Genomic DNA, 27,426 nt, shown 5'->3' with positions numbered 1-27,426 from the left:
TTTTATTTCTTTTTAAGATTTTTTGATGTGGACCATCTTTTTTTTAAATTAATTGATTAATTTATTTATTTTTGGCTGTGTTGGGTCTTCGCCTCTGTGCGAGGGCTTTCCCTAGTTGTGGCAAGCGGGGGCCACTCTTCATCGCGGTGCGCGGGCCTCTCACTATCGCGGCCTCTCTTGTTGCAGAGCACAGGCTCCAGACGCGCAGGCTCAGCAGCTGTGGCTCACGGGTCCAGTTGCTCCGCGGCATGTGGGATCTTCCCAGACCAGGGCTCGAACCCGTGTCCCCTGCATTAGCAGGCAGATTCTCAACCACTGCGCCACCAGGGAAGCCCTCTTTCTTTTTTTAAAAATTATTTTCACCCCCTTTTTATTATTTTCTTATTTTAGCATCTTTATCACTAGGATACTATTTACTATAGGATGGGCTTGTGGAAACTTATTTGATAAAAAGGGGAAAAAACCTAAGTGATGTGTCAAGCCTTTTTCATGAATGGCACAGAAATCCAAATTTACATACTGTAGTTTAAGTTGAAAGATTTGTTAGTGAAGTATTATTTCAAACATCTCTATATGCATCTATAAAAGGAGAAAAGCCAAGACAGAGGAAGATGTGAACATCAAGTACATTCACATTTTTCCCCTATTATCAGTAGCATCCTTCAGAAAGTACTGATTAAAAGTGAAGGCCGTTTCCAGTTCTTGGTTTACTTGCCTCATATCACACTAAGTCAAGGCTAAGCTGGGGGCCACCTTCCAGAAAGCACAGACTTCCTTTATGGTTGGAAATAATCCATATTTTGTTTGACCTTCAGAATACTCATGGCCTTGCTGGAATATATGGGCCAACATTTGTCCTGGCAAGGCCAGGGCAGTTTAAGTTTGGTGTCTTCAGGGATTGCTTTATAGGCCATTAAAAGCAGTGGGAGGAAGGTGACGGACGATAGTAACTCAGACATTTGCATCCTTTCCGACTAAAAAATCAAGGGGGTGATTTAAAACAGGCAGTATTTGAAAACAAACAAACAAAAAAACTTCTTGCAGTTCCTATTTGTCTAAACCTCTGAGAACTCTCTCAAGGTCAGAGTGTTCTTTTGCAAATGACCTTGTCATGAAGAGGGGATTGCATCTCATTTATTACACTGTGCTAATATCTGCAGTCCTCTTCTGACTGTCAAATATGGACCATGGAAAGAGTACAATTTCCATGCCTTTTGAACAATATGTTCTTCGTGATGCTTTGTTTGTAGAAATATTGTCAGATGGTTAGGATTTGCCTTAGCATACTAATATTAACTGGAATTAGGCCTCATGATAGCTTTTTTTGCTTAGGCCAGAGGCAGAGTCCAAAGCCTAAGAGTTAAAAGTTATTGTTCTGTTTATTTTTTCACTTTAATAGATGGCACTTTTTCTTCCCTTCCAATTTTATTGAGATATAATTGACATACGGCACTGTGTAAGTTTAAGGTGTACAGCATAATAATTTGACTTACATACATCATGAAATGATTACCACAATAAGTTTAGTGAGCATCCATCATCTAAGATACAAAATAAAAGAAAAAGAAAAAGAATTTTTCTCCTTGTGTTGAGAACTCTTAGGATATACCCTCTTAACAACTTTCACATATAACATACAACAGTGTTGATTATTGGGTTGGTCAAAAAGTTCATTCAGTTAATGAATATGTTCAATAAAGTTCTTGGTGAAAATGAAAAATATGTCTTTTATTTTTACTTAAAACCAAACGAACTTTTTGGCCAACCCAATATATTAATCGTTATACATTACATCCTAGTTCTTATTTATCTTATAACTGAAAGTTTGTACCTTTTGTCTTCATCCAATTTCCCCTCCTCCCACCCCTCTTATTATTCTTATTTTAAAGCAAATACATAACTAGAGTTATTGTTGTATACTGGGTTTTTGAGTACTTAGGTCAGTATTTCCCACTACTTAGGGCCAGTTTGGTTCTGTCAGATGTGTTGTTGCAAAGATGATAAATGATAAGGTAATCAGGGATTAGATGGATTCATATGTGGCAACATGAAGATATTGTCTTTAATAAGAATATCCATTATATGGGCATAATTGAAAATAATCATAATTTAGTTGAAATCCTGTATAAATTTAGGGGAAAAAAGTAAAATAATTACTTTTTTTCTGTTCATATAAAGGGATATAAAAGAATGCATGTAATTAAATGTCTTAATGCTTCATTTTGCTTTTGATGTGCTCGCACCAGGTGAAGTTGTACTTGAATGTTAACGCTCATAGCGTGAGTCTAAAGTTTCAGTTGCAGCCAATAGATGGGAACCACGGTTTCTAGTGATTTTCAAAATACAATCCCATAAAGATGAAGAGACCCCACAACTGAAACAGGTGGTGTGCTCAGTTTAAGTGAACATTTGGGAGTCCAGAAAGAATCCGACACTGTCTCATCACTGTCAGAAGTGATTCCAACACCACCACTGTGCACCAGCCCATGTTGTTGGCCGTTACTTGTATGGATGTTTGCTGTTCACTCAATGACAAAAGCAAAATAGCCCCCCGCCCAAAAAAAAGGATATAAAAGAATATGTTATACACTGTTAAGTTCACATATATATGTATTTTCTTTTTGCAGTTGAGAAAGCAAGATTGGTAAGTGAAGCTCAAGGGTTAGGTATGAAAAGTAATTGAGAAAAATGAGTAGAAAGAAAGAAAAATTGATGTTTTGATAATCTTTGTTAAATATGTTCTCAAAGACCAGCCTCAGATTTAAAGTATTATGTACATGTAGACTTTGGCCTCCAGTAGTTTTTTTTTGTTTGTTTAAATAAATGTATTTATTTATTTATTTTATTTTTGGCTGCGTTGGGTCTTCCTTGCAGCGCACGGGCTTTCTCTAGTTATGGCGAGCGGGGGCTACTCTTCATTGCAGTGCACGGGCTTCTCATCATGGTGGCTTCTCTTGCTGCGGAGCACGGGCTCTAGGCACGCGGGCTCAGTAGTTGTGGCTCGCGGGCTCTAGAGCGCAGGCTCAGCAGGCTCAGTAGTTGTGGCACACGGGCTTAGTTGCTCCGCAACATGTGGGATCTTCCCGGACCAGGGCTCGAACCTGTGTCCCCTGCACTGGCAGGCGGATTCTTAACCACTGCGCCACCAGGGAAGTTCCTCCAGTAGTTTTTTGATAGGAATTCAGCCTTGAGTTGAACTTTGAGATACATTCTTTTCTTTTCTTTTTTCTTTTTAATTACCAAGCAACCAACCTTTTGTAGTTTGTTGATCTATTTTCTCCTCTTACTCTCTTTCTATTGCTTTCTGCAGGCGCTGCTGTTTATTCTGGCATGCTGGGCATCCATATGTAGAATTAGGGTTTGCCCACCTCTGTTTTAACCAGGAATGGAGAAAATCTGACCCAATATTTTAATTCACAAGTTGAAATGGACTCAACGGGGTCCTAATCCAGTTCTTTGGTCTAAGCTCCAATTTCTAAAGCCCCCATTTCTTTATGTAGTAAGTACATGAGTTACCGCTGTTTAGGCTTCTCTACTCCTCTGTCTTTGCTTAGCCTTCTGTCTTCAGGTGTTGAGGAAGGGTCTTATCACAGCCAGCTTCTTTGCTTGTCAATGGATTTTATAACAAAGCTATTAAGTCCAAACTCTTTGTTAAGCAAATCCAATTCATTAATCTATTATATAGATATCTCACTTTATAAGAATTATAGAATTCTTAAAGAATTATAAGCTTATAGAATTCTTTGCTACCCATTATGTTAGTTCATTTTGGCAAGACAGGTAGTATTAGCCCCAGTTTACGGGGAGGAAACTAAGTGAGGTGGCCCAGGTCAAGAAACTCGTTAGTGGTAGAGCTTAGAGTAGAACCCAAGTCTTCTAAATCCAAGTTCAACCTTCTTTCTTCTGTGTTTCTATGGTCCATATGGTATGTTATGAGCTTCTTTTTTGATGGGAGAAGGTAGGATGGTAGGGAAAAAAACTGGTTCATTCCTATTGATTTTTCTTATGTTTATTAGTAATTTCTTTATATTTGTATAGCATTTCCTGATTTAATTTAAAAAAACCCAAAAACCCTTTCATTGTTTTCCTAACAACCCTGGGGATTAGCTAGGACAAGTATTTTCCTTATTTTGTCTTATTTTTTTTTAAGGTTTTTTTTTTTTTTTGTTTAATGTGGACCATTTTTAAAATCTTTATTGAATTTGTTACAATATTGCTTTTTTTTTTTTTTTTAATGTTTTGGTCTTTTGGCCACGAGGCATGTGGGATCTTAGCTCCCTGACCAGGGATCGAACCCACAACCCCTGCGTTGGAAGGCGAAGTCTTAACCACTGGACCGCCAGAGAAGTCCCCTATCCTTATTTTAAAGATGAGAACACTGAGGCTCAGTGAAGTGAAATGTTATTAGTTGAATTGGAGCCATAGCCCAGACCAGGTTGGACTAAGACTAAAGTGAATTAGAATTAAATGTGAGCCTTTCCTTTCTGTAACATACATGGAGCCTCTATAGTGTGTCAGTTGCCATGTTAGATGTCGTGGATTTAAAAATACCTGTTTTTAGGAGTTTGGGAGTAACAATATACACACTACTATATATAAAATAGATAACCAACAAGGACCTACTGTATAGCACAGGGAACTAGCCTCAATATTTTGTGATAACCTATAAGGGGAAAATAATCTGAAAAAGATGAATGAATATACATATAACTGAATAACTTTGCTATACACCTGAAACTAACACAACATTGTAAATCAACTAACTATACTTCAATTTGAAAAAATTAAAAAGAAAAAAAAACACCTGTTTTAAAATTGGCCACAGTACGTCAGAGGTTTTTAGAGTTTGTGGGGTGGTGCTGGGGGTTACTTTTGTTTAAGGAAATCATTTCTCTAGTATGGAGGAGGGAGTAAATTTGGAAGACATTATGTTACAGAACTGCAGCCAGATATATGTTTACTTTTGTGAGTGCCTGTTTTATTTGCTGGTTTATTCATTTCTATGCATTAGGATAGAAAAATAAATATAGTTCTGTTTTGGCTCCCTGAAATAGTTTTTATATTTTCTGGAATTTCCTCACGTATTGTCTTTAATATTCCAGAGTTTTACTATGACTCATTTTGGCCATCCAATAATAGAAGAAGTAGGTGTAGGCCTGTTTGAAGAGGCTCATTAAGTAATTTGGGGGAAATATGTTTTTGAAGTCTGTAAATGTTAATTTTTGCTTGGTGTCGAGATTTGTGTCATGGGTATCAGTTTTGCATGTTCTTACATGTTTTGGATGGGAGAGGATGAGAAGTTATGCTAAAAGAGCTTAGTTTAATTTTTCTCTTTGGCTCAAATATGTGGTTTTACCATAAACTACTGAAAGTTTCCTGTTCTTGTTTGATAAAAAGGCCACTTCCATTCATTGTTTCCCTGCAACTTCCCATACTTTTCACAGTAAAAAAGGTTGAAATTGAGGATAAATTATGAGTTATCTCTGGGAGCAAAGAAACTCTATTTCATTTCAGGAAAAAGCTTAAAAAAGTGAGCCTCCCTGAGTCTGAAACTGCAGTAGTCCTCATTATATGCCTTTCCATACATAATCATGGTTTGTGAGGAGTTCATTCTGATCCGTAACTCAAACTAACATGAGAAGGCAGGGAAGAGTCATGTCATGACTTGATTTTAGAAAGCCACAGGATGGTATCACTGTCCTGTACAGGGGCTTTTTGAGTGGCTTTGTTGTGTGTTTTCTTTGTGAAATGGCACTGTCCAGCACATAGCCTGCCCTGCGCTGTATTTATACCGTGGATCATTTGTACTGACTGGGAATAGGGACCACTGGTGGGAGTGTCTGCTAGCATTGAGGGGAGAGTGAAGACGGAAGGAATGGTAGTTACACGTTCCATTGAGAACGACGAATGTGAAAATGATGCTAAAATTGTAATTAATTGGGGATGTGCAGGTTAAATATCTCTTCATCCTGAAAACTAAAAAGAGGAGGAGATATCATGAGAACTTTACATATATACACGAGACCTAATCATATATTTGCTTTCGCCTCTTCTTGAAAAGATAAAATTTCAAAAGTGCTTGAAGCCCTAGAGCACTAGGAGAATAGGGCTTTTAGCACAGTGGTTGTGTGAACTAAATTCCCAACAGTTCACCCTTAGTGTGTAAGCTTCGCTTTCTTTGATGCTTGCCATTCAAATTAGATTAGTGTGGACAGTGTCTCTAATATTGTTGCTAATATTGTCACTCACGTTATTATACGTGGTCAATTCTACACCAGGTTTGTGAGCACATGAAGGAAGCCAAAATGTTTGGTGAGTTACAAGGAAGATAGCTGTCAAAAGCCCATATAAATTACTCTGGAGGGGGGATGGCCCTCATCCAGAGCTTGCTGACTTACAATTGAGTATAAAAGATAGCATGTCATGGGCTTGAGGCAGAGACACAGGCTTGCAGCCAGAGTTGAGAAAAACAGAAGTATAGAAAGTATAAGCAGAACTATAAAACAGGGAAATATGGGACCATTTGATGTAGAGATAAAAACTAAAATACCACACAAGTTTAATAAACTGTAATTAGTATTCATAATGATGACCCTATGTCCTCAAAAAAAAAAAAGAATTATTAATAAGTGATATTTAGGATGCTCAAAATATATAAGATGACCATGAAGTAATTATGTATGTAGTATGTTTTAGGTAGACTTACCTTAGAAATGACAGAAGTCACTTTCTTGAAAAGGAGTGAAGCCTTAGTTGTTTGGAAGATTTGCTTATGTGGGCTATCTCATTGCTAGTCAGTGCTAATTAATGAGGCATTGATTGTGGGGCAGTGAGGTGGTTTTTTGGGCCAGTTGCAGTAGGTGGGAAGAAGGGAGGGAGAATGATATAAAATACTGAGAGAAGGAATTAATTATTACTGTAAATAATGGATTAGTGTAGTTTTGGTATATTTTTCTGTGCAGATCTTGGAACAAAGCCCTTTTTGTTTTAGGAACTGGCATGCAAAGGATTTTATTTTCAAACTGACCATTTGAAAGTATTAGAACTTGTCTCCACATGAGAAAAGGTGAATTCCTTCTGGCAGAGTGGTCTCCGAAAGTTCACTTGAGAGGAAAAGAGAGGAGCTAGTTGATCCAGAGTGGAAAAACACCGAAGAAAAGTTTTCCCCAAAATAACACACAGATTTCAGGAAAACAAAAATTGCTTTGATTTAATGTGACAAACTAAAAAAAAAAAGCTGAGCTTTGAAACATCATATGACACATCTGTTTTGAAAGGTTGCTTTGTCAGATACAGCTGTGTGTTTTACAGTACTTTATTGTGTGTGGAGTTTTATCATGAGCATGCTCAGTAGATATCTTTCTGAACAGGTATCTCATTTATCCCAGTTTTAAAATTTGGGGGGAGAGTTTATTAAACAACAGTACATTAATTTATTTTATATTTATCTTTAGGTTAAATGCAATGTGATTGAATCAAACCCCTCTCTTTTAGCCTTTTGTTAAACTGATAGCTCTGTTTAGATTTTATCCTTTCAGAAGTTGCTTATTGACCCAGGAATATCCAAAACTTTTGATTTATTGCATGGCATGTTTTAAAAAATTGAGATCACAGATTTCCCTAAATACCTTTAGCAAACCAATGCCACTTTGTTTTTTTGCCTTCGTACCTACAGTAATGTAAATTATTGGTTTAAAAGTAAAAAAAAAAAAAAAAAAATCTTCCAATTGTAGAAAGGAGTTTTTGTGCATACTAGATATAATTGCCTAGATCCCTGAATGAAATTCACTATAGAGTGTATTTCCTCTATTTTTAATGAGGCTGTATAAGAAAAGTTATGCACCTATGCTTTTTGTAAAATAACTCTTGAAATCACTGACCCTTGCTTTATAATAGGCCTCTTAAATTCAGACTTAGGAAGAATATTTTCTTATCAAAAGAACTGATTTGTTTCCTTTTTATGAGATCTTGGAAACATCACATTTTCTTTTCTACCTCGACTGCTAGGAAACTCAGAGCTAGGTCTGGTGCTCAAATGAAGTTGTTTCCTAAGTTCTTCAATAAGGTTTTGTTTTGTTTTGGTTTTTTTCATATCCACTTTTTAATTGATTGGCAGCTGAAGTTTTCTGGGCCTGTTTTTTTTATTTTTCTTTTTTTAATTTTTTATTACCAGCCCCTCAATTTCCTTTCTAGAAGTAGTTGAGTATATAAATAATAAAGGAATATATAGCATGACATTTTGGTTGGATCAGTAATTTTCTAGGAATAGAGCCCATTAAAACTGGGGACTCTGGTCAGACCTGTCTTGGTACATTAATTTTGCATCTCTGGGACCAGAAGCCAGGGCAGAACTTACCTAAAAATTAGGAGGAATTGGAAGCAAAGGTCTTTTTACCAAAGATTTTATAGAGGCCTCAAACTCTCAGGGTGACAGTGAGGGTATCGAACTACATGGTACCAAAGTTCCTTTAAACTCTAATATTCTATGCTTCCTAATGCAAAAGGAGGTTGAGATAGGTTAAGAAGTATTTTTTTCAGAACATATTCCATAGTTGGAGAGATGGTAATAATAATTATAGTTATATGACAATAGAAATGAGTTAATCCTAAGAACAGGTTTTGTTTGTTTGATTGAAGAATTCATTACTCAACAAGTCTTTGTGAACACCTGCCTTATGCCAAGCACCATGCCAAGCACCTGGGTGTATAGAGAGTTAGCAAAAGGAACATGGTCCCTGCCTTCATGGGGTTTCCAGCTAAGTAGAAGACACACAAACACATGCCAGAATAAATGAAACAATAGGTTTATAACTAAAAGCTGATACTGGGTATAAAGGAAAAGTGTAATAGGTATGACAGGCTTATGGAGTCGCTAAATTTAATCAGGTATGAAAATGTGGTTCTGGGCCAGGGCTGGTTAGCTGGGCACAATCCTTCTGTCTTTCGAAGGTCTGTTGTCCCTTGGTCTACACTGAGAAGTCCTATCAATGGTGGTGTTTGATTGGCCCATAACTACTGTGAACCTTGGAAATTTCAGCTCCATCAATACTCCTGAGCCTTTTGGCTTCACTGTGAAAGGAGCAAGAGCACATTAGTTCTTCATAGATTTCTCTACAAACTATCAGCTGTTTCTTTCTTAACAGAAGCACCTGAGCAGCGAGCTAGCTTGCTTGAGAAAGGACTATGGTTTCGTATTGTAATTGGATTTGACGTATCACTGATGCTTGGTGATTTGGCATTCCTGTTAAGCATTCCTGCATTCCTTTAACAACCAATTGTTGAGTGCCCTGACTATATATAAAATCCTTAAAGTAAATGTAGTTTAGTTCATGGCCCAGTTTGTACATATGGCTGTAATTAGTAATATTTTGCATGGCCAAACCAAAAGTTGGTAGATTTTCCTTTTTTTAATCTCTTGCCTCCTATTTATAATCAGGACCAGTGGTTACAGCCTTTGATTCAACTCCCGAACAGTTGTGGTTTCCCCCTTCCGTCCTTTCTGACCATTCCCCCACTTACAGCTTCTTGTCTTGCCACTTAACCCAGACCCTGCACCCCAGCCCTAACCGAGGGCTCACCAGTCCCCGAGAATGCTTGTTGCAGCGTGTTATACCTCTGTGTTTCTGTGCATGTCCTTACCTCTGTTTTCTCCCATTTTTTTCTTTCTCATCAGACACCAGTTTACTAGAGGTAAAAAAGAAAAAAGAAAAGAAAAGGAAAGAAAATTAGTTTAGCGACTATCTTAAGTACAAGTTGAGGTCTGAGAGACAAATTTGGTGACATTATCCCTCAGGGTTAATGAGGAGTGGCTTTCCAGCCCTGCAAGTTTCACTTTACCATAAAATGTTGCATTAGTAGGAATTAAATTATAATTTTTATTGGTTACGTACCTAAACTGAATTTAATATTTTGACTCCAGATCAATTATTTTCCTTTTAATAAAGAAGTATTCTTAAAAAAAACCTATTTTGTGTATCTCAAAAACACAGTAGGAGAAAACAGATTTCATTTTCTTCCATCCTCCAGATCTTCAGATTTGTTCTTGGTCCCTGTGCTGAACCATTTAGGCAATAACATTCCATAAATTCTAATCTCCTCATAAATGAATTCTGTAGCCGGTTTTCCCTTCATTCCCAGCTTCCTTTAGACTTGTCCAAAAAACAGGAACAAGTGCACCATCTTATCGATGGAAAGTAAATGATGAGAAAGTTGGCCAAGATAGTGCCAGATTACTGTCTTTCTGGATTGTGGGAATTCCCTGGAGGCAGAAACATGGCCTGTTCTCACCTTTGGGAGCTGTACTTCCAGATTGTGCTCAGAGAATAGGAATTTTTACCCTAATACTGAACATAGTTTTATTTTAATCCTCCCCAGGGCAATTCTTAGAAATAATTTTTGGGGAGTAATGGCTAGGGAGTAGTATGAGAACATCTTATCTTAGATATTTTATTAATCATTCTAAAAGCTCATAAAGAAAACATTTTTTCAATTGGAGAAAATATTTTCATTTATTTATTTCTCCCCCCCCCCAGGGGGCTTTATGTCTCTAATAGTAAGTGAAATTTGTAAAGTATTTGCATGTAAAGGGTTTCATTTGATCTATGAGTCGAGCCTGTCATAAAGTAAGAGAAAGAGAGATTATGGGAATCTTAAAGACAAGGTCAAACACCTAATAGTTGGCAGACCTGGATTTAGAATGCAGTTCTTGGATCTCCTGGTCCAGTGCTCCTCCTGTACCACTATGTCTCTAATGCAAGGACTCTTCTCTTGCAACGCCCAGTGGTGACTTCTGGGACGTGCTCCTTCTGCTACCTTTTCTCTTCAGGTTATAAAAAAATATGAAACAAAACAACCCCACATCCTCACAGAGTTGGGTAAATCCCCTCTGATACTTCTCCGTTGTATAGTGGTATCTTGCTTAGATGGAAGAGTAGAGTGCCCTTTATAGCTTGGCACTTCCCAACACTTGGAGAATTTAGATTCTTAAAGAAGCTCTGCCCACTGTTTCCCTTTGAGCATTTAAAGACACAACTTGAACACAGGAAGTTCTTCAACATGGTTGTACCATGATTTCAACGCAACAATATGCAGCTCTGCAATGGCTTTTGGCCCAAGAAGTTGGCGGTTGACTTCTTGGAAGAGGGTTGGTTTGTCAAGAGAAAGGTTTGGATTTAGATATTCACTTGGAGAATGAATGAAACTACGATAAGATATGCTTAAGGAATTGTTCTGTTTAAAAAAAAAAATCTGGCTGTTTTTTCCTGAGAAATCCACAGTACAGGTTTTAGAACGTTATACGCTCTTCTGCCTATCTTTTTCCTATCAAGGATAAGCTTCAGCCGTAAGCCAGGTTTTATTGTTGAAAAACCCAGGTGGGAGCTGTGGTAGAAGGCCCCCCTTTGGATTTTAATGGTGGTGCATTCCACAGCTCCATCCCCAAGGAGCTGTAGCTCCAGTGAGTTGTAATGTAAGATGGTATAAACACGAACATATGTTGTGTACACTGCGTGAGCTTGGGGCCTTCCAGGTGCTTTTTCCTGGACCTTTGTTTTTGCATCATATCCTGATGCTTGTCAGGTTCCCTCTCATAAAGCTCAGTTAGAGCCAGGCTGTGCTGTTGGCCGAGAAATCACCTTGGGTGTCCTTTCTTACAGATTCTTGCATCCTGTGGAGGTAGAAGGGATTTTCAGCTCAGGGGCAGAGTAGATCCTGCGGTGCCAGTTCCACAGTCTGTGGGAGTTTGTCCCTCTTCGCAGCTGACAGCTTTGCGGAAGTCCCTGTGGGACAATAACAGAAACCCTTATTAGCCAATGGTGTTGTTGGAATAAAATCTCCCCACTGAAGTGTCTTGGTCCCAGACTATAATGTTACCCCTTGATTCCCTCTGCATCTTTACCACTTTTATTACAGCTGAACACACGCTCCTTATTAGTACTCTGGGTGATACGGGGAATCAGTGTGCTGGAAATTATGTGGAATAGGTACCAGATGTTTGTGTCAACTTGGTATGCATTTGTGTTTAGAATGCTTAAGGATCCCACTTATTAAATGTGAAAATTACTTACTATACCTTCCCCTAAACAATAACTCTCCCCCTCCCCAACCCCCAATATTTTTCTTTGTGTTGCATGAGGTGTGATATTAATTTCTTTGGGGACAGATTAAATTTAATGTGTGTGCAGCAAATGCATCTGTTCCCAAATGCTTTGTCTGCATTTTGTCAAGTCTGAGGGCTGGCCTGCAGCCAGTGGGGATGTGGGGTTCTGTAACTGAGACTGGAATGCTATGTTGCAGCTAAAGGATATAATGAAAGGGTGAGTCCGTTTACATTTTTTTCTTTAAGTGGAACTGGGAAGTTAGACATTCATGTTATAGCCAGACCTTAGGAACATTTCCCATGTGTGCAGATAAGCAAGCATTAGTGAGAAAGAGGAAGACAGTTGGTAAAATGAGAAATGAGCTTGTGCTTTCTCATTAAATTTATGAAGTCTTTTAAGTCAACCAAAAGGTTGCAAGTGTGAACCAAGCAGTTTATTTTATTATATTTTATTTTATTAGACATGAATTAATGTCTGTGTTTGGCTAAGGCATTGGCCTGTTCATCGAGTCCTGAGGTGAAGGACTGGAGAATGCAGGGCAGAAGCAGGCAGTGCCTTGTCATGGGAAGAACTTGGATCTGGAGTCTGAGAGACCCCAGATTCGAATCCCACCCTGCCACTTACTGATGGTATGTGACCTTTGGTAAGTTGCTTAACCTCTCTGAGGCCCAGTTTCCACCACTGTAAAGTGGGAGTTTTAGCACAATCTCTACAGTGGTGTTATGAGGATTAGAAACAATGTGTACACAGCATGTGGCTCAGAGAAGGTGCACGATAACTGTTTTCATGAAGAATTAAGCCCTCGCTTATCACAGGGGTCCCACCATATGCTTCAGTGTTCCTCCAGGTGGCCCAGCTGCTGAACAGAGGGCTCTGCTTGGTGAAGGAGGCCACTTGGTCAGGGCCAGCTGGTGAGTTTCTCACCACAGGGTGTACTTGAATTTGTGCTGCCTTCAGGGCAGTGAACGTTTTTACTCAATAGAAGTAGCATTTTATAGATGAATAGGGGCTGTGTGTCTGTCCTGGCGGCCAAGGAGGGTGTACTGAGCAGGAAAAACAGAGTCTGACTTAAGTTGGATTCTTTTGGGAATTACCCCCAAAGAATTCTGGACAGGCCATGTACTAGATGTCTGGAATAAACAGAAATATCCAGATTGGGAGGCAACAGTGAGGAACATCTCTGGGGGTGTGTTACTGTCAGGAAGCACTTTACTGAAATATTCACCCAGCTCTGTGGCTTGCAGCAATTTACTTAGAGTGGGAATAATATCCGTTCTACCCACTTTACCGAATTTCTGTAAAACGCTTTTAAATTATAAAGTACAGTGCAAGATTAACAGGAATGTTGCTTATGAATATTGTTGCTTTCAACTAGCATTTCTTTTTTTTGGCTGCGTTGGGTCTTCGTTGCTCCGCGTGGGCTTTTCTCTAGTTGCAGCGAGCGGGGGCTACTCTTCATTGCGGTGCGCGGGCTTCTCACTGCGGTGGCTTCTCTTGTTGCGGAGCACGGGCTTTAGGCGCACGGGCTTCAGTAGTTGTGGCTCGCGGGCTCTAGAGCGCAGGCTCAGTAGTTGTGACACACGGGCTTAGTTGCTCCGCGGCATGTGGGATCTTCCCGGACCAGGGCTCACACCCGTGTCCCATGTATTGGCAGGCGGATTCTTAACCACTGCGCCACCAGGGAAGTCCCTCAGCCAGCATTTCTTTCCTCTGTCATCTGTGCCCTGTTGATTCTTACTGTGGTAAAGTAGCTTTTGCTGTGCCACTCAGCGTCATCACCAGAGCATGTGCTCACTTGCCTCTGGAGTGTGGGGGAGAGATTGCTCAGGGGAGGAAGGGCTTTGGGTTTCTAGCAGTGGCCACAAGAGAAACTCCCAGCCCTCTGAGGCTGTCAGTGAGAGCCTAGCAGAGCTCACAGGTCACCACAAAAGTGAGGACTTGAGTCAGATAGGGTTTTGGAGCATGTTTTCCTGGTTTCTGAGCCTTTGTGACTGTGAGGTACTGTACTTGGGCCCCGTGGTGGTCGTGTGAGGATCACGGCCACCTGCCTACTTCAGGCTTGTGTGGTAGCGCCTGGGGAGGGGATCAACTCTTCCCAGGTGGAAGCTCTTCTGACTGGAGTTGGAGCTGGCATTGTGTGGGCAGCCTGCTGTGGACACCACCGTGAGGCCGGTGGGGAAGGATGGGAGACCAGTTTCTGGAGGCAGGCCGTGGCTGCAGGAGAGGGGCAGGAGGGCCTGGGGGCCGACCCAGGGGGTGGCAGGATGAGGCCGGGGGTGTGCTGTGCTATGGGAGAGGGAGGATTGTTACGCCACCTGGAGAGAAGGGTCTTGCCAGACCGTGTTTGGCATGAGAGGACAAAAACAGGTTTGCATTTCCTGCCTTCTGTGACATTTGAGGGTGGGGAAGCCCTGATGAAGACTTGATCCTTAGCAACCAAAAACGTCACCTCCTTCAGCTCAGGATCGATTTTTTTCTCTTTACCGTAAGATCGAAGCTTTGGCTACTAGGTAAAGAGTCGAAGGAAGAACTCTAAGATAGAGTCTCCTGTTGGTATGAAATCCTTTGCACATGGATCACCTCATTGTTCTTTCCCTTTTCCTCTCTTACTCCCTTCCGTCATTAATATTTGAGTACATACTGTGTGCCAGACATTATGCTGGGCTAAGGGATACAGCAAAAAACAGAATGATTGGGTTCCTTTATTTTGTGGTATTTGTAGTCTTTGAGTGTATGCAGACGTTAAACAAATAATTGCACAAATAATTATATAAGTATAACCACATGAAGTGCAGTGAAGAGAAATAGAGAGTATGAAAAATGTATATCTAATGTTGTAAAAGAGGTAAGAGAAGCTTCCTTGAGAGATCTGAGTAGGAGTTCATCACACCAAGGCAGAGGAAAGGGATAGGAATGGTAGGGAAAGTGTTGCTGAAAGAAACCTTGTATGTGCAGGTCCCGGTGGGAAGAAGGTTGAAGTAAAATAAAACCTGTATATGAATTAACGCAGGTCAAGCTGTAAGTGTCAGAAAACTCAAAATAATATTGGCTTGAATAAGAGAAAAGTTACATGTGTTTCATATTAAGAAAAAGAAAAACAAAAAACAGTCCAGAGCTAATTCAACAGCTCCATGTTTATCATGACCCAGGCAACTTCTGTCTTACTGCTTTGTCTGACTCAGCATGTTGCTTCCATTTTATGGCCTAAAATGGCTGCTTTAGCTCTGTTCATCACATCTGTATTCCAACCAGCAGGAAGGAGGAAAGGGCAGAAGAGCACAACTCCTTCCTTTCTTAAGAAACTTCTTAGAAATTGCATGTATCACCTCTGGTTACATCTTATTAGCCAGAATTTCGTCACATGGCCATACCTAGCTGCAAGCATTAGCTAGAACTTCCAGTACAATGTTGAAAAGGAGTTATGAGAGGGGATGTCCTTGTCTTGTTGATCTTAGTGATCTTGATCTTAGTGAGAAGGCTTTTAGTTTCTCACCATTAAGTACAACATTAGCTGTGGGATTTTTTGTACACGTTCTTTAGAATAGAAGTTCCCATCTGTTTCTAATTTGCTGAGTTTTTTTAATCACGAATGACTGTTAGATTTTGTAAAACGCTTTTTCTGCTTCTATTGATATGATCATGTGATTTTTTTTCTTTAGCCAGTTAGCGAGATAGATTATATTAATTGATTTTCAAATGTTGCATACCTAGGATAAACCCCACTTGACTGTGGTGTATAATTCCTTGTATACATTGTTGGATTCGATTTGCTAATATTTTGTTGAGAATTTTTGTACCTATGTTCACAAGAGATATTGGTCTGTAGTTTTCTGGCAATGTCTAGCTCTGGTATTAGGGTAATGAGTTAGAATGAGTTAGGAAGTATTTGTTCCGCTGTTATCTTCTGAAAGAGATTGTAGAGAATTGGTATAATTTCTTCCTGAAATGTTCAGTAGAATTCACCAGTGAGCCCATCTGGGCCTAACATTTTTTTTTTTTTATTGAAGTATAGTTGCTTTACAGTGTTGTGTTAGTTTCTGCTGTACAGCAAAGCGAATCGTTTATTCATATACATATACATATATCCACTCTTTTTTAGATTCTTTTCCCATATAAGTCATTACAGGATATTGAGTAGAGTTCTCTGTGCTTTATAGTAGGTCCTTATTAGTTATCTATTTTATATATAGTAGTGTGTATATGTCAATCCCAATTTCCCAATTTATCCCCCCCTTCCCCTCTGGTAACCATAATTTTGTTTTCTACATCTATGACTTTATTTCTGTTTTGTAAATAAGTTCATTTGTGCCTTTTTTTTTTTAGATTCCATATATAAGTGATATAAGTGATATCATATGATATTTGTCTTTCTCTGTCTGACTTACTTCACTCAGTATGACAATCTCTAGGTCCATCCATGTTGCTGCAAATGGCATTATTTTGTTATGGGCCCAACATTTTTTAATGAAAACTTTCACTTTACAGAGATACCAGCCCTGGAGGCAGGTCTGAGTCTGAGGCCTTGAGCGACTGGGGCAAGCTTAGAAGGGTTACTTAAGTTCATTGAACTCACTTTCCTGTTCTTTACAATGAGGATAATATGACGCCTTATGGTGGTATTGAAAAGATGTATAGCACCTAGCACTGCCCAGCCTATAGTGAGCACTTAATGGGAGCTATTTATTTACTTACTTACTTGCTTACTTTCTTTACTTACTTACTAGACCAGACTGACATTGTGTGTTGAACTGTTGAAGGCACCATGTCTTATATACCCTTGGAGGATGGGGTAGATAGTTCCTGGTTTTTTCCTTTTCCTTTCCTTCCTTTCCTTCCCTTCCCCTCCCTCCCTTCCTTCCTTCCTTCCATTTTCTTTCTTCCTTTCTTTCTTTCTTTCCTTCTTTCTTTCTCTCTCTCTCTTTCTTTCTTTCTTTCTTCCGTCCCTCCCCCCCCTCCCTCCCTCTCTTCCTTCCTTCCTTCCTTCCCTCCTTTCTGGGTCTTTTTGGCTTCAGGATGTATTAATAATATGTCAAACTTTTTTCTTTTTTAAACTTGGAGGACAAAAAATTCATCAAGGCACCTCAACAACCAACACTACTCTAGTGTGTCTGATGGTCAGGGACACTCTATACTGAGCATATTTAAACATTGACCCCAGTGGGTCTCTTTAAAGTGCAGCTCTTCCGTCACTTGATCAGAGTGCGCCTTGTACATTGCTTTCTCTCTTTTTTTGACCTTAGACTGACTTGTATAACACATGGCTGGAGCTGCAGCCCATAAAGTGGGGGTCTGCCCTGTCTTAGACTCTGGTAGGACAGAGAACAGACACTCTTAAGGTGAAGAGTGCCCATTTTCAGTGCTGGGGGCATCCCGTCTCTGATTCCCTCCCCCTTTGGGTAAGACCTTATCCTCTGGTTTGTTGCCAGTGGGTTTTCCTCTCACCCAGTGTGGAGATGAGCAGTGTGGTGACTTAAGGAAGACCCTAATGGGTGATGGTGGTATGTAAGGAGGAGGGCAAGTCAAGCAGATTGCAAGCCTTTTGCAGATGTGTTTTAGGTGGAACTATAGTCCAATCAGAGCTTTGTACATACATACAAAAATGGAACTGAAAAGTATTTTTATTTGTGCTTAATTTGTGATAATGGGAAATTCATGGCAGGAGACTGTGAAACCAATTCAGAAGGGTTTCCCAGTGTGGGTAGCAATAGCTACTGTAAGTCGCCAGGGTCGATTAGGAGTAGGAGACTTCTTCTGGAGCTCTGGGCTGTGAAATATGTCACTGTGACTGGTGAGGGCAGGAGGAGGGGGTGGGGGCACTTGCTCATACTGTTTGCCATGCTTGGGGAATTCAGGGAATCATGCGTCCAGTACCTCCTGACTCTGCTGCCGTGACATCTTCCTTCACCACCTCTGTTTCTCAGAAAGCAGCTGGGCACAGGAGAGCAATACAGAGGGTGGCAGTGATTATTTGAGAAGGTACATACTTCATTTCAGATAACAGTTGATAACTGTTATCAACCTAGATAATTTCCACGAGTTCTGAAATAGACTTGCACACCAGGTGGGGTGTCTGCGTATAGCACAGCAGTGGAGATACAGGATTGTCTGCTTTGAACTGTGTTTGCATTTTAGACCGGGGCTAATCCCAGAGAGTATTTTTATTATGTAGAAGTCAGGAAGAACTACTTGGGGTGCATTCAGGTCTTTTATTGGGTTCCATTTGGAAGGTCGGGGTTTAGGATGCTGTATGTTCAAGTCCCAGTCTCGTCAGCTAATTGAGGACAGCACCAAGCTTACAGAGGTATGTGAGGTTTAAGTATCGCTGAGTCCTTTTTATTTCTGGATGTCCTTCCCTATCAGTTCAGCTAATGTGTGTCACACCACTGTAGCAATGTTTCCCGTATTAGCTCCTTACAGCCAAATCCAAGTCCCCAGAATGGGGCCCTAATCACTGATCAGAGAGGGGGCAGTTTTTTCTTTAAGCTCAATGATTCATTTAATAAATATTTTTTGGGCATTTCCTACATGTGAGGCACTGTGATGGGTGCTGAGGATACAAAGAGAGTAACCCACAGCTGTCAGGGAGGTCCCACTGGACTGGCAAAGACGGACATATACACTGGTGGTTACAGTGTAGAAAATGAAACAGCCGAGACAGGCAGAGGAATTATGGGAGCACAGAGGAAGTGCACCTTCCTCAGTTTGGGATGTTCGTTTTGGGGGTGGAGGTAGAGTGGATGAGGAATTTGGGAAAAGGAAACAAGCTTGAATAAAGACATAGAGTGAGAAACATCATGGTATGTTTCGAGACCTTTAAGCCACGTGGGGTTCCTGGAGGTGGAGGGCTTAGGCTGGAGAGCTAGGAAGGGGCTAGATCAAGAAAGGCCTTCGTGTGCCAGGTGAAGGAGCACAGACCAGCAGTTCTCAAGGGATGGGACATAACTGCAGGGCTGGGCGGGGCAGGTCTTTGCATCTGGAATAACCATTCAGTTGAGGACCACTCTGGGTTAGGTGAACCATGTCTGTATGGAAGGCAGCTCGGAGACCTTGAGACCAGAGGCTCCTTTCAGGAAGATCTGCAGTTGTCTAGGGACGGAGACAGTGAGGGCTGCAGGAAGTAGAGACGGGAAGGAAAGGATGGATTTCAGATTTAAGTTCTGATTGCTTAGAGGAAGCGAGAATGAGGAAGCAGGAGCCAAGCATGCCCAGGGTTCTACTTTTTCTATCTGAGGCTCTGCTCATATCCTACCTCTCTTGGGAGGATCTTTCTGACCTCTCTCAAACTTTGCTGTACAACTCTGGCCTCAGTTGCCTCTGCTCATTGCATCTTGCTTTTTGTATGTTCTTAAGATTGTTTTGCTTTCCCTAAGAAGGGGAAGCACTTAAAAAGGTAGAATCCGCATCTTATACCTTTTTGGGTGCAATTTTAGGTGTCTAATATTTATGCATAATATCATTGGGGCTTTCCACAACTTATTCTATTTATCTCTGGTTTTCTTCTAAGAGGGGAAGGAAGAATTGAACACAGATGTCAAATGGGAGGTTTCCTCCATCCAGAGGAATACATTCGTGGCTTGTGTGTCTAAAAGGGAATTTAATCAAATACACATCAAAAGCATCCAAAAGGAATTTAAGAGATTGGGATTTTACAAGAATAGACTAGCTTTTTTGCCATTTAGTTCTGGAAACAACTTACCTGGAAAGGCACCTCTGGTGGGTTGGCAGTGGCTTGTATATTCAGAACAATTAATTTAATCATGGCACAATTAATTGCTGATTCTGAGGGGTTCATGTTTGTGATTCCCTCTGCAGGTCCAGAGCCCAGCGCCCAGTGTGAACTGTCGCCTGTCAATGCCTCCCATCCAGTCCAGGCCTTGATGGAGAGCTTCACCGTCTTGTCGGGATGTGCCAGCAGGGGGACGGTGGGGCTGCCCCAGGAGGTGCACGTCCTGAACCTCCGCACTGCCGACCAGGGGCCCGGCCAGCCACAGAGAGAGGTAGGCGCAGGTGCCGGCTTTCTACCCACTGCCCCTAGGAATTTGTAAAGACATTTTTCTGGATGAAGAGTCCTTTTCTTCCTTTCTGGGTTTAACGAGGATGCTCATGTATGAACATAAGCGGGGAGGAGGACACAAAGTACACTCAAGAGACAGAGAAGGATTTCAGTTAATGCAGAAGGATTGCTCTCTGGACTGGGCAACTCTAAGACTTCTCTCTAGAGAGATTTTTCAGCTTTTCAACTTTCCTGGTCCCCCTCCCTGCCTCATATTGGAAAGAATGTTCTTAAGAATTTCATTTTTAAAACATGGTTGTGAAAAAACAAAATAAGGTGCCATTTCTCTATTATTGTAAAATGTCTTTCTCATCTTCTCCTGTGCCCTGTCTTTCATCTTTCTTTGTTTTGTCTTGTGGACCTATTGCTCCTGCAGGATGAGTCAGAGGAAACAGAAACACTCTGGAATAAGGATGGCAGTACCTTGTATGTGCATCAAAGCGCTGGGGGGTGGGTAGCTCCTTATGTTATCCAGGCAGCTTCTTGAAGACTGTGGTGGTCTTGGTGGTGGTGATGATGACCCAAGCTCATAGTGACTCAGTATTTCCTCTATCCTCAGCCCTGTTTGAAGCACTCATACACTTATTCCATGAAGTCCTATTACTACCCTCAATTTACAGGTGACAGGTGCAATGGTAACTCACTTGCCCAAGGTCATTACCGTAAGAGAGAAATGGCCTCTTCTTTCTTGTGGCTCAGAAATGACCTGGGTTGTGGATAATGGTCCCCCTGCTTCTTTTCAGATAACACGCAGTTGTCATTCTTTCTGTTTCTAAGCTTCTGTGTCAGAAATGTTATCACTCAGGTATTATCTCTCCAGGAAGAGAGAAACCACAATAAACCATGATCACAGGGAAGTGTAGAAAAACTAATACAGAGCAGAATTTATCTTTGAGCTTTCTTCTGGTCAGGAAAGTTAATTTCCAGAACTGTTTGTTTATGTGCCTCAACCACTCTTCTTTTTGTGGGGGGCGGGGTGGGGGTAGGAATAGGAGAGGCGAGGTGTCCAGAAGGAAAAGCAAACTGATTTAATCTTATGAAAGTGTGCAGAGTTGGCTTATTTCAAAGACAAATCATCTAACCTTTCCAGCTACATTGGAAATTATTGTTAATACTCTTGGTTGCTTGCCATTGTTGCTGCAACTCATATTTCAGGTCGGATTTCTTTATCCCAGTAATGCGTCTTTAATTCTTAACTTATGGGGGAGAATTTGGGTGGGAGGGAAAGGAAGGGAGGAGGAAGTGCAGTTCCTATGAAGCCTTGCTGACTCCAGCAATTCTTTAGTGGCAATAATTACTCATATTATATATGCTCTCTCAGAAGAACCAAGAAGGAAAAGCAAGTCCGAGCGATTACAGAAGCGGCAGAAATTCTGCGTGCTAAATTATGCGGTACTGTTGTTGATTCTGAAAATAGATGCACGTAAGACTACTGAAGCAAAAGAAAAATACCTCAAGGAATGACAGCAGAGCTCTCCCACACTTATATGGACTGTATTAGATCAAAATAGACATGGCTGTACTGAAGATACGGAAAATTAGCTGGCATCAAGGGACGTCGTACGTTCAGTGAAGAAGTAAAGAAAGTGGGCCTACGGGGGGTAGTCTCTAAAACTTGTTTAAAAACCTGAACAATTAAGTATCTCTCATGTTCTTCACGTGTGACTCTGGAGATACAGGACTGCAGCCATGCCAACAGCTTTTTAAAATCATTTGAACTATATGACCCAGCAGTTCCACACCTAAGTGTATACGCAAGAGAAAGGAAAACATACTTGTCCAGGATTGTTCACAGCAGCATTATGCATAATAGCTAAAAAGTGGGAACAACCTGAATGCCCATCAGCTGATGAATGGATAAATGAAATGTGGTACATATATCCATACAGTGGAATGTTATTCAGCAATAAAAAGGAATGAAATACTGATACATGCTGCAACGTGGATGAACCTTGAAAACGTTATGCTGTGTGAAAGAAGTCAGACACAAAAGACACATGCTGTCCAGAGTAGACAAATTTATAGAGATAGAAAGTAAACTGGTGGTTGTTTAGGGCTGAAGAGCAAAAGAGAGACGTGGGGGCTGACTTTATGAGTACAGAGTTTCTTTTGGGGGGACAGAAATGTTCTAAAATTAAATTATAATGATGGTTCCACAATTGAATATGAATATAGTAAATACCATTGATAAATGTCAATAAATGTGACTAACCAAAAACCATTGAGTTGTACTTTTAATGGGTGAATTTTATGGCATGTGGATTTGATGTCAGTAAAGCTGTTAAAAAACTAATTCAACCTGTCAGTATATTAATTACCCGTAAAATTTACCTTAACTATATCCACTTTTTTTTTTTTTAAACTAGGATTGCTTCCTCTTCCAACCTAAACCCATCCAACTCTTTCTGATATTCTCAGTGGATGACTTGATTTTTATAGATATGCTATTAGATATGGTCTGTGCTAAAAATCACAGCCAGTCACAGCCAGTCAGTTCTGGAGGTTATAGTGGGAGGACCAGAGGTGGCCTTTGTGCATGTCTCTTACGAAATATTAAGGGCAAATATTTTTCAAGATGAAATGATAAATGTTGTTGCTTATAAATTAGAAAAGAATGCCCTACTGGCTCCAAGCCATAATTACTTTGACTCTTATGACCGAAGTTGTTGTTTTTCATGATGTCCTCCTTAAATGTGAGGGAATTACTAAATCAACCCTATCCCCGCTCCCCACCCCGACCGGCTTGTTTTGGTGCAGGATTAGCATTAAGATCTATTATAAATCATCCCTTCTCTAACATTTTACTAAATTCCTACCTCCCCGGCGCCTTAAGCTTCCTCCGCTGAGGAGAGGCTGCTGCTTTTCCTGTGTGGAGGAGGTGACAGAGCCTACAACTGGAAGTAATAACCGCAGCAGGTTGACAAGATTTGGGGAGACAGTTATACTTAATTAGACAAACAATTTTATAGGCCAGCAGAGAATTTGTATCAGAAACATACTTGCTACAAAAATGTATACAAAGCCCCCTGTGGCAAAGCATGGTTTCGCCATTGACTTCCCTGCTGGGTTCTCATCAGGACAGCACAGACCTGTAGTTGTATTTTTCATCTGAGACCACACCTCTCATTTGTAATCATTGGTTTTGGAAACAACAGTCCTGGAAGTGAACCGGAAACTGGAAAAAGACTCTTTGGCGACAGAGGAGGGCAGAAGAGGGTAAACAGCCCTGAGAGACCAGCTTTGTCTTTTAGAATAAGTGGGGAGATATCATCAGTTTCACCCTATGAAAACCAGCTGCCTGTGCCCTTTAACTTCAAGGTAAAATGTCCCGCCCCTCCCTCACTTCCTGCCCCTACTCTTTTCTGACCACCGCTAGCTCCATCCCCTGCCCCTACCCCTGAGTTCGGTCCCTCTGGGTGTTTCCTGATTCCTGAGAAGGGCTGTAGCACCACCAGAGGCTTGTTTACAGTAACATACTTTCATTAGTTGTTGGAATGGCAACAATGTTGTTTCCGATCATCTAATTTTTATTGTGACCTGCTTTTTCGGGGCGATGCTTCTCTTCTATTTCCCATCTATCTAACTGCTCGCTTATTATGAAAAGCCCTTAGTTAGCAGTACATGTGTGTATAACAGATATGGACGTTTAAATTTATGTATTTGTTTTGACATTGAAGAAGCGACTGTTAATGGGCGTGCCGTGCCAGCGGCTGGCTGTAGGGGCGGAGTGCGGATCTGGGAGGATCCACTGTCATGGGAAAGGGGCCAGGTTTAATAACTTTATCCACACCCTTCAGAAAGCTCAGAACCCTCCATGCTTGTATGTATTTACTTATTCTCTGCTTCATTCCAAAAAGAGATTTGGGATGGGCTTACAACAATAGACATACCAAGAGTGTAAGCAGAAAAGCAAAATGAGGACAAAAGAGAAGTGCAGTTTGTTAGCCATATGGGTTATGTGGTGGGTACGACTGAGTTTGAAATTTGGCTCCAGGCTTCTTGGCAGGCAGGGCCAAATGGGATATGTGGTTAATTACACAGGTGGCTCCAAGTTACTTTTCCTTGGTACCTTCTCTGAGGACTGTGGCATACAATTGTTCCTTTCCTGGTTCTGTTTGAGGGCGGGAGAGACCACAATTGGGAGAAAGAGAAGGAAGTAAACACATCTAAATGCTAACAGTTCTGCTTGCCTCTTAACAGCTCCTGTAGGCCCCAAATAACAGTAACAGCGACCACAGTGGTGGTGAAGTGCCAGCTGTGGGCCAGCCACCTGCCTGGCACCTGTGCCATCTCCGCCCATCCTCACTGTCGGCCGGAAAGGGAGGGAGGCCTAGGGAGGTTCACGGCAGACCCTAGGGCACGCAGCCCATCTCTGAGCTGGTGTGTGACTCTACAGTCCAAGGTTTTCCCACACGTCAGTCCACTTCCCTTTCACCTTTAGCTCTGACCTTGCTCCCAGCTATGAAACCTGCCACCCTGTCTCACTTGGCTCTACCTGTTCCATGAGGCAGCAGATCTCTCACCGAAGGTTTGGGTTTCCTGCATAGGCTTGTGATAGCTCTTTCTGATGCTCAGAGTTCCTTTTCGTTCCCTTCCTTGTGGCTTTGGGGCAGTAGTGAGGGTGTTTTTTTGTGTGGCATTGTCTCTTTTTTCCTTTCTGACTTAGAAGATTATCACGTCAAGTGTCAGTAATTATAAAATGCAGGACTAAGCTCAGGAGCCCTTGCACTCTATGTGGCTGTTAATCCTACACTAAATGTCACCTCCCATCTCTTTTTCACAGTTGATCATTTTCCTCCCCCCACCGCCACCCCAGATAAAGCTTTCAGCTGCCTCCACAAAAAGTAACGGACCTGTCTTCTGCTAGTAATCCATGACTTGTAACCAAACTTGCTTGAACCGTGTGACAAGGGAGAACAAACACATTAAGGGACTCTTCCTGCTATGCGTGAAACGCAGGACCTTCAGTGTGTGGACTTTGCCGTCTGATTTGACATCTTTTTTGCTTACTTTGAGGAATCTTGCAGTTCAGGGATTAAACATTTTGGAGAGCTCTACTACCTACCTACTTACCTATCTATCTGTCGTCTTTCCCGTTTCCACAATATTAGTAGGTTGACAACTTCTCTCTTTTTGTTCCCCTCCCCCTCAGTTATTAAAATATAATGGAACAGTGCAGGGGTAGGGGGAATGGGTGTGTGTCTTACCTTTACCCATCACCACTAAAAGAACTGATAAAAAATTTCAAGACTGGTTTTTTTGAGAGTAATCACATGAGAGCAGAAATATCAAATGAACACTAGCACACTGGTTCCCTTCCTTCTCTTATCCGGGACATTTTCCCCTCTGCTGTTATTCATGAATGACTTCCCAGTGCTAGTCCTGTGTATATGCTGGGGCAAAAACCTCAAACAAACTCAAGGCTATTTATATTTCAGAGATCTTGTGTGCAGCGTGTGCTAATAAGCAAGTGTCACAGTAAACTCCTCACACACAGACACTATATACTGATGAAATTCAGTTACTAAACAGACACCTTCCATGTGTAAACACTGCCTGGTGTTTGTTTAAATGGAAGTTGTTTTGGAAGTCACCCCAGGCTGACAGGTAAGGTTATCTTTGAACCGGCCATTTTGTCACAGACCTACAGCAGATCTATGAGAAAGTTACACCGACAACGCGGGTCACATTTCTCTAAAGCCATTCATCTCTCTTTCTCTCTCTTTCCCGTTTTCTTTCTCTCTCTCCTCTTCCCTCTCCCTCTCCCTTTCTTCTCTCCTCTCTCCCTTCCTCTTTCCCTCTCTCCCCTCCTCCTCCCTTCCCCCATTCGTTTGACTGTTGTTCTGGAAATCATTTCATTAACTTGAAAGGCCACTGAACCTGGCTCTTACATAGGATTGGAGGCCCTAAATGAATAGGGCAGTCACATCATTTAAAACAAGTTGCCACTTCACTTGAAGATACTCCGTGCAGGTTAAATGATGACACCTTGCTGCGCAGTATGAAGGCGCCAGGCCAGGACTGGACAGAGGAGCAAGGCTGGGGCCCAGGCCGCTAGACCTCCGGCTGCTGTTTCCACAGAAGGCAATGCAGGCCGGGTAGAACTGGCCACGCTAGTCATTGATGGCTTCTAACACGTTGTGGCAAGATGTTCAATCTGAAGCTACAGCTAACTTTCAAATGAGAACTCTCCAAAAACCCAGTCTTGGAATCTTAGAAAGAAGTGAAAGCAGAAATCAGAGCGATAATAGTAAACATCGAGATAGAGCAAATAAATTAGGACACAAGAAGAAGTGAAGAAGTTATAACGTTACTACCAACACGCTGGTTAGCCATGTGGCTTAAACTTTGCCGTGTATCACAGTAACACTGCCCTGGGAAAGCATGCCCCCTGCCCCACAGAAGGGCTGAGCCTGGTTGGACTCTGCCATTTTAGCATGAGGTGATGCCGGTTATGTTCTTTGCTGGCTGGGAGCTGACAGACTGAAAGAGCCTCTCTCCTTATTGCCTCTTCCCCAGTCTGGAGGAGAGGCTGCCTTGACTCCTTCTAGAACTTGTCCAGCAGCAGCGTTTTCCAACCAGTGTGGTGTTTGTCTTTATGGAGGTTAGGGTTACAACCCTGAGCCATACTGCTGTTGCCATGGTAACTTCTCTTGACTTTTAAAAGATTGTATAATTTCCCAAAACTGTCGTAAGAAAATGTTTCTAACATTTTCTAGGAGCACCCTCCACATTTGAAAATGTGACTTTTTGGAGAGTATTTTTAAAAAAGCAACAGACCAAAGTAAGGAGCGGGTGTGCAAATCTGAGACCACGATGTGCCGATTGGGCAAAGGCCCAGTTTGTGTTGCAGAGTACCCAGATATCCAACTTGTATTTTCTTGTTTCCGTTGCTGATTTGCTATCTTGACATTTTATTTGAGAATGTCAATTTACTTGCTAATACCTCTGATTTAAATGCCCAAATTCTGCAGAAGAATTTATTACTTTCAAGAGTCCCACTCCTCACTGTGTTTTCTAAATATTTCTGTGGAAATTAGACACATGTTTAATTATTTTACTTTCCTTTCTCCCACAGTGAAGAGGCCGTGTATGAACTTGGCCCTGCTGATCGCCTCTCGGTACTATCTTGTTTCTCTTCTCCTCACCTGTCCCACACCTTGAATGAGTGAGTCTGTGTGTCCTGCCTTTCCCTTCTTTCCTCTCTGCAGCCTGACTTCTGCTCTCCTGAACTTGTCTCTGGAGATGCTCTTTTGACCCAACTCATAGTATGCT

At 41.3% G+C, this 27,426-nt stretch overlaps 1 protein-coding gene across 11 annotated transcripts in view; it reads left to right on the top strand.

Annotated features, from left to right (window-relative positions):
* The window catches only part of TGFBR3 (transforming growth factor beta receptor 3), a 199,732-nt gene that overhangs the window by 65,716 nt on the left and 106,590 nt on the right, over nucleotides 1-27,426 (top strand). For 10 of the 11 annotated variants that reach the window (XM_036857738.1, XM_036857743.1, XM_036857784.1 and 7 more), the window contains one exon: nucleotides 19,911-20,095. In XM_036857738.1, coding sequence (XP_036713633.1) covers nucleotides 19,911-20,095 — 185 coding nt within the window. Of the gene's footprint in view, nucleotides 1-14,025; nucleotides 14,097-19,910; nucleotides 20,096-27,426 lie in introns of those variants that run through there. The other variant, XM_036857792.1, reaches the window with a different exon arrangement.

This window comes from Balaenoptera musculus, chromosome 1 (genome assembly GCF_009873245.2).
Source record: "Balaenoptera musculus isolate JJ_BM4_2016_0621 chromosome 1, mBalMus1.pri.v3, whole genome shotgun sequence".
Lineage (NCBI taxonomy): Eukaryota > Metazoa > Chordata > Mammalia > Artiodactyla > Balaenopteridae > Balaenoptera > Balaenoptera musculus.
The sequence above is the reverse complement of the archived record's forward strand: the minus strand, read 5'-3'. Positions and strand labels throughout refer to the sequence as shown.